The sequence below is a fragment of the Arachis ipaensis genome, chromosome B1 (assembly GCF_059453495.1).
Source record: "Arachis ipaensis isolate K30076 ecotype BB chromosome B1, ASM5945349v1, whole genome shotgun sequence".
Classification (NCBI taxonomy): domain Eukaryota; kingdom Viridiplantae; phylum Streptophyta; class Magnoliopsida; order Fabales; family Fabaceae; genus Arachis; species Arachis ipaensis.
In genome coordinates, this window is record NC_142436.1 from 123,039,852 (window position 1) to 123,047,343 (window position 7,492).

Genomic DNA, 7,492 nt, shown 5'->3' on the forward strand with positions numbered 1-7,492 from the left:
TTAATTATAGCACTTTTACTTTCATTTGCTTTGGTTCAAGTTACTTATTTATAATTGCAATTTTGTGTTACTTGAAGTTTTGATCAATGAAATTTATGTTTCATGCTTCCTTTATGCTTGATTGCTTGTCTATATTTGGTTTTGTTGATAGTTGGTTATAATTTCCATTTTACTTTGTAATTTTCGCATGTTTTACTTTTATGCAAACAAGGTGTTTGTGAAAATGCCAAATCTATATTTTGAGTAGATTTTTCCACCTTGGCTTGTGGTTTGAGTTCCTAGGATACTAGAGTCATAATGTCCGACATTTAGTGGTAATTCTTGGGTAGTTAGTTGACTCTTGTTTCCATTGACGCTAGCCTTTTATCAACTAGTTTGGTAAGTTGGTTAGGACTTATGGATTAAGGTCAATTATGCTTGCTTGATTTACTCCTTGATGGTTGGGGTTAACTAAGCGAGATTGACTCATGATCATTACCATAGTTGTGGTTATGGCGATGATAGGATTCCTTGGACTCTCATTCCCAAGTCAAGGCTCTTTATTACATTTATAGCATTTTCACTACTTTTGATCTCATCTTCTCTTTACTTGCATTAAGTACAATTTTGATCATTCCTTAGTTCTTTGATTTCTTAGTTCCCTTAATCTTTTGTTTTTTGATTTGCAAAACCCCTTTTTGCCTTAACAACCAAGGAAGTAACATTTCGATTGCATCCTAGGGAAGAACAAGCCGAGGTTTCATTACTCTCGGTTTATATTTGAATTGAATTAAACTTTGATGTCTGGGATTGAATTTCCGGTTTGGGCTATACTTGCAACGAACCGCTTATTCTACTTTTGAGAAATTCCAAACCAGTGCAAATCCCAATCATCATCTTTCAAGAGAAAGATCTCCAACTCCTTGTTATTCTTCATCTTCACACCATGATAGAGTTTCAACCAGTGGCCATTGACCTTGAAAAAGGTAGGGCTTGAGGGATGACTCAAGTGGACAACTCCATACGGTTCAACCTTCTTCACCACATATGGTCCATCCCACCTTGACCTCAGTTTGCTCGGCATTAATCTCAACCTTGAGTTATAGAGAAGGACTTGATCCCCAGCTCTAAACTCTCTTCTCTTGATGTTCTGATCATGTACCACCTTCACCTTTTCTTTGTAGAGCCTTGAAATTTCATAAGCCTCTAGCCAAATGAACTCCAATTCTTCCAGTTGCAGTTTTCTTTCAACTCCGGCTCCTTCCAATCCTAAGATACATTCCTTCACAGCCCTATAAGCCTTGTGTTCCACCTCTACCGGAAGGTGACAAGCCTTTCTGTGGACTAGTCGAAACGGACTCATGCCAATCGGTGTCTTGTAAGTCGTTTGATAAGCCCATAGCGCATCTCCAAGCCTAGAGCTCCAATCCCTTCTATGAGGTTTAACTATCTTCTCAAGTATGCGCTTAATCTCTCTATTAGACACTTTGGCCTGGCCATTTGTTTAGGGATGATAAGCCGTTGCCACCTTGTGAATAATGCCATGGTTATTCATCAAACCTGTTATTATTTTGTTACAAAAATGAGAGCCTTGATCACTCACGATCGCTCGTGGTGATCCAAAGTGGCAAATGATGTTATTTCGCACAAAAGAAACAACCATGTTAGCTTCATCAGTACGGGTAGAAATTGCTTCCACCCACTTAGAAACATAATCAACTACTAACAGAATATATATGAAACCATTCGAGTTTGGAAAGGGACCCATGAAGTCAATACATCAAACATAAAAAATTTCACAAAACAACATGAGTTGTTCTCATCCCTCTTGGATATGTTTCCAAACCTTTGGCATCTGTGGCAAGAGTTACAGAAAAGATTTGTATCTTTAAAGAGTGTGGGCCACCAAATCTGTAGTCTAAGATTTTTCTTGCAGTTCTTTGAGGGCCAAAGTGGCCACCACTTTCAGAAGAGTGGCACACCTCCAAGATAGACTAAATTTCAGATTGTGGAACACACCTCCTAATTATTTGGTCGGCACCACATCTCCACAAATATGGATCATCCCATATGTAATATTTGGACTCGCTCTTGAGCTTGTCCTTTTGATGTATAGAAAAATTTGGAGGAAAGGTGTGACTGACCAAATAATTAGCAATGGGTGCATACCAAGGAACCACCTCGGATATTGCTTGCAAGCTATCAAGAGGAAATGCATCATTGATAGGAGTGGAGTCACTTTTGATATGCTCTAGGCGACTCAAGTGGTCTGCAACTAAATTTTGGGAACCATTCCTATCCTTGATCTCTAAATCAAACTCTTGTAATAGCAATATCCAACAGATTAACCTTGGCTTTGATTCTTTCTTAGCTAGCAAGTACTTCAAAGCCGCATGGTCTGAACATACTACCACTTTGGTTCCAAGTAAATAGGCCCAGAATTTATCCAAGGCAAAAATAATTGCTAAAAGTTCCTTTTCAGTGGTAGTATAGTTAAATTGGGCACCATCTAATGTCTTAGAAGCATAAGCTATGATGTAGGGATCCTTACCTTCGCGTTGTGCAAGCGCCGCTCCTACTGCATAGTTAGATGCGTCGCACATAATCTCGAACGGCCTACTCCAATCAAGCCCTCTCACAATAGGAGCTTGGGTCAAGGAAATCTTCAGCTTATCAAATGCTTCCGTACACTCTTCACTCAAGTCAAACTCTACATCTTTTTGCAATAAATGGGAAAGGGGTAGTGCAACCTTACTGAAGTCCTTGATGAACCACCGGTAGAAACCTGCATAACGAAGAAAAGAACAGACTTTCCTAAGAGAAGAGGGGTAAGGTAAACCAGAAATAACATCAACCTTTGTAGGATCCACAGATATACCAGTAATAGAAACAACGTGACCTAGAATAATACCTTGCTTTACCATAAAGTGACATTTTTCAAAGTTAAGCACAAGGTTTAAACTAGAACATCTTTCTAATACTCAAGCAAGACTATCCAAACAAAGGTCAAAAGAATTACCATAAATACTAAATCATCCATAAATACTTCCATACAGTGCTCAAGAAGATCCGAAAAGATACTCATCATGCACCTTTGAAACGTAGTCGATGCATTACGTAAACCAAAAGGCATTATTTTGTATGCAAACGTTCCAAAAGGGCATGTGAAATTGGTTTTTCCTTGATCTTCCGGAGCAATATGGATTTGAAAATAACCGGTATAACCATCTAAAAAGCAATAATGTGATTTACCGGACAGGCGATCAAGCATTTGATCGATGAATGGTAGTGGATAGTGATCCTTGCAAGTGGCCAAATTCAAGTGCCTGTAGTCGATGCAAACTCTCCATGAATTTTGCACCCTTGTGGCCATGAGTTCCTGATAAACCCCCTTTTTAGGGTTTATCTTGTGTTGAATTTAGAGCATTTTGATAACCTTTTCTCACATTTATTCAATGAATTAGCATGATTTTGTGATTGTCTCTTTGTTTGTGCTTAGATGTGAAAACATGCTTTTTAGACCTTTAATTTGATGATTTTTATCTTCCTTTGATTTCACTAGATGCCTTGATGTGTTTGCTAGTGATTTCAGATTGAAAAGGGCTAGGAAAGGATCAAAGGAGTGAAAGGAAAGCATACAAAGTGGAGAATTCATGAAAAGCCAAAGATTTGGAAAACACCCATGGACGCACGCGTGCACTATGCGCCTACCCGTGGATCACGAAATACTCTAGGGGCGCGTACGCGCTAAAGGCCGCACGTGATTTTTAAAGAAGAACTCGTGCCTGGCGATTTTGGTGGTTTCTGGCCCCATTTGGAGCTGAGTTTTTGGCGGGAAAAGGATAAATAGACCAAGGAATAAAGGGGAAGGGGGGACCAAGACACACAAGACATTTTAGGCTTAGTTTTAGTTAGTTTTAGAGAGAGATGCTCTCACTTCTCTCTAGGATTAGGATTAGGATTAGGTTTAGGGTAATAATCTTAGATCTAGATTTCAATTCATGCTTTCATCTACTTTTGCTTCTCAATTTCTTGTTGTTACATTCATCATTCTTCTATTCTTTTGTTGCAATTTCCTTTATGTTATTTCTATGCTTTCTTATAGATCTACTCTTGTTCCTTCTATTTTCTTCCAATTCAATTTGAGGTAATTCATAATAATTGTATTTCTTTTGATTGTTGTTATTAATTCTTTGCAATTAGTTGTTGTTAGATTTTATTCTTGTTGCCAAATTACTATATTTTCCTTTTTTGCCTTCCAAGTGTTTGATGAAATGCTTGGTTGGATTTTAGAGTAGAATTTTATGCTCTTAGCTTGGGAAGACAACTTAGGAACTCTTGAGTTACTAATGTCCAAGTAATTGATGATTGGGAGCCATTGACTCTAGTTCTCACTAATTCAATTAGTGGAGAGTTAGGACTTATGGACTTGGATTGATATAACTCATTTGACTTTCCTTTACTACTATGTTAGAGGATGACTTAATGGGATTGATCCTTGCCAATTCTCATGTTGTGGTTAGTGATAAGGATAGAGATCCTTGACTGCCAAACCTTGCCAAGACCGCTTTATCATTTACATTTCCATCGTCATTTACTTTTCTTGTTCCTTAATCAAAACCCCAAAATCTACTTGTCCATGGCCAATAACAAGAACACTACCCTGCAATTTCTTTGAGAGAGGACCCGAGGTTCCAATACTTTGGTTTATAAATTTAGGGGTTTGTACTTGTGACAAACAATCTTTTGTATGAAAGGATCATTGTTTGGTTTAGAAACTATACTTGCAACGAGAATATATTGTGAATTCTAAACCGTCGAAAATCCAATCATCAGTTCCCCACTCTCATTCTTGACTATGGTGACGTCGGACTTCTTTGGAACCACTTGTACCGGGCTAAGCCACTCACTATCCGAGATTGGATAGATAATGTCGGCCTCAAGTAGTTGGGTCACTTCTTTCTTCACAACTTTTAAAATTGTGGGGTTCAACCGCCTTTGAGGTTGACGGATAAGCTTTACTCCCTCTTCTAGAAAAATACGATGCTGACAAACTTGGAGACTTATACCAACTATGTCCGCCAAACTCCACCTAATAGCTTTTTTGTTCCTTCACAGTACATGAAGCAATCTTTCCTCTTGTTGGAAAGTAAGCTCCTTTGCAATGATCTCCGGGAGATTTTGATTTTCTTCAAGATACGTATACTTAAGATGGGGTGGAAGTGGCTTCAACTCCATATTTGGCTCATGGCTTGGCACTTGATCATCCGGTGTCACCGGAAGTGGTAAGGTGTCTTCAGTATATTCAGGAGATTTCCCCACACTTGCACATTGAACCATGTTCTTCTCATCAACTATATCATGGTGGACTTCGGCCACAATATCATCAATCATATCACACCGGAAGATAGAATGGTCCTCTGGTGGATGCCTTATAGCCTCATCAAGATTGAAACTCACTGCTCTTCTATCAATTTCAAAGGAATAGGTACTCGAAAAAGCATCCAATTTAAAATGGGAGATTTTCAAGAATGGCCTCCCAAGTAAGATAGATGATGGTCTTCCGGAGTCATTAGGGGGCATCTCAAGAATGTAGAAATCAATTGAAAAAGTCAACCCCTTGATGCTCACTAAGACGTCTTCCGCAATGCTAACCACCGAGATTATACTCTTATCCCCCAGAACAAAACAGGCTGCCGACCTTTTCAACGGTGGAAGCTTCAATGCATCATAAACAAATAATGGCATAATGCTAACACAAGCACCTAGGTCACACAAGCAATCAACAAATTGTATACCACTTATAGTGCAAGTAACTAGACAAGAACTGGGATCACCATATTTCTCCGGTATAGCACCCATCAAAGCAGAAATTGAGCTATGATGGGTGGAAAAATGCCGGTTAAGAATTTCTAATGAAAACAGCGTTGTCAATATAGCCTTAACCGATGAAATTTCCACTATCAATTTAGTTTGTGTCACAATTAAAATTAAATAATTGGAAATAGAATTCCCAGGTCGTTTCCCAAAGAGTTGACACAAGGTGCAATTTATTGGTTAGGAATTTTCTGAGTATTTTTGAAATTGAGAATGAGAAAAATAAATAATTGGAAAATTAAAGTAATGAGCAGTAACAAGAGATGTTATATAATTGAAATAAAAAGCCTTGGTTAGGAGAGATAATTGGAATTTCTATCATTGTTGTCTTTCCCAAGTGCAATAGTAAAGGCTTATTGCTTCCACTCAGTTATCCTTTTGAAGTTACAAAGGAAGGTCAAGTGGGTAGCACTAACTCTGATTCACAAGTCCTAGTCACTTCCTAGGGAAGGACTAGAGTCAGTGAAAATTGAGTTAGCCAGCAATTCTCAATTACATATTACACTTGAGTTTTACAACTCAAGGGTTTCCAATTAATCAACTCATAAGCCAAGTTGGGAGCTCTACTCCATTAACATGAATGCCATTTTCACAAACATGTAAAGGGAGTAGATAGGAGACACGGTAATTAAAATTTAATTAATAAAAGTAAATTTGGAGCTGATAATTAATTGAAAGAAATCAAACAAGTAATGGAATTAAATATAAAAATAGTTCATTGCATTAATAAATTCAAAATTAACAATATCCAAATATGACTGATAAATCCCAATTTTGTGGTTTATCTTGTGCTTATTTTAGGGGATTTTATCACCTTTTCCCATATTTATTCAATGAAATAGCATGGTTTTGTAATTCTCCCTTGATTTGTGCTTAAGTGTAAAAACATGCTTTTTAGGCACTTAAATTGGTGACTTTAATTCACTTTAATTCCATTCGATGCCTTGATGTGTTTGTTGAGTGATTTCGGGTTCATAAGGCAAGTATCGGATGGAAGAAATGAAGAGAAAAGCATACAAAGTGAAGAATGCATAAGGAAACAAAGATTGGGAATATTTCAATGGACGCGCAAGCGTACAAGGCGTGCGCACGCAGAAGTAAAGTCGCCTGGCGGCGCGTACGCATACATGGCGCATACGCGCGGGTGAGAAAATGGCCAATTGACGTGCACGCGCACATGGCGCGTACGTGCCGATACTCGCACGTGACCCACTTAAAGGCAAAACGCTGGGGGCGATTTTTGAGTTGCCCAAGCCTAAATCCAACTTGTTTCTGAGTGTATTTCATGCAGAATTGAAGCCTAAGCAAAGGGGGGAGGGCACTTAGTTAGTCAACATGAGCCTTTAGTTAGTTTTCTAGAGAGAGAAGTGATAAACCCCAATTTTGTGGTTTATCTTGTGCTCATTTTAGGGGATTTTATCACCTTTTCCCACATTTATTCAATGAATAGCATGGTTTTGTAATTCTCCCTTGATTTGTGCTTAAGTGTAAAAACATTCTTTTTAGGCCCTTAAATTGGTGATTTTAATTCACTTTAATTCCATTCGATGCCTTTATGTGTTTGTTGAGTGATTTCAGGCTCATAAGGCAAGTATCAGATGGAAGAAATGAAGAGAAAAACATACAAAGTGGAGAA

At 38.2% G+C, this 7,492-nt stretch overlaps 2 protein-coding genes across 2 annotated transcripts; both read right to left on the minus strand.

Moving 5' to 3' along the window:
- Positions 1-832: 832 nt before the first annotated feature.
- On the minus strand, positions 833-1,342 carry LOC148578212 (uncharacterized). The gene has a single exon (XM_088502982.1). The coding sequence runs from the start codon at positions 1,340-1,342 to the stop codon at positions 833-835; it is 510 nt and encodes a 169-aa protein (XP_088359108.1).
- Positions 1,343-5,091: 3,749 nt separating this feature from the next.
- LOC107610883 (uncharacterized) lies at positions 5,092-5,841 on the minus strand. The gene has a single exon (XM_016312868.1). It carries the CDS (start codon positions 5,839-5,841, stop codon positions 5,092-5,094), a length of 750 nt encoding a protein of 249 aa, XP_016168354.1.
- Between the last annotated feature and the right edge of the window lie 1,651 nt (positions 5,842-7,492).

What these genes read in the sequence shown, in the direction of transcription:
- LOC148578212 (XM_088502982.1), bottom strand. Translation starts at nt 1,342, where the DNA reads ATGAGTCCGTTTCGACTAGTCCACAGAAAGGCTTGTCACCTTCCGGTA.
- LOC107610883 (XM_016312868.1), bottom strand. Translation starts at nt 5,841, where the DNA reads ATGGGTGCTATACCGGAGAAATATGGTGATCCCAGTTCTTGTCTAGTT.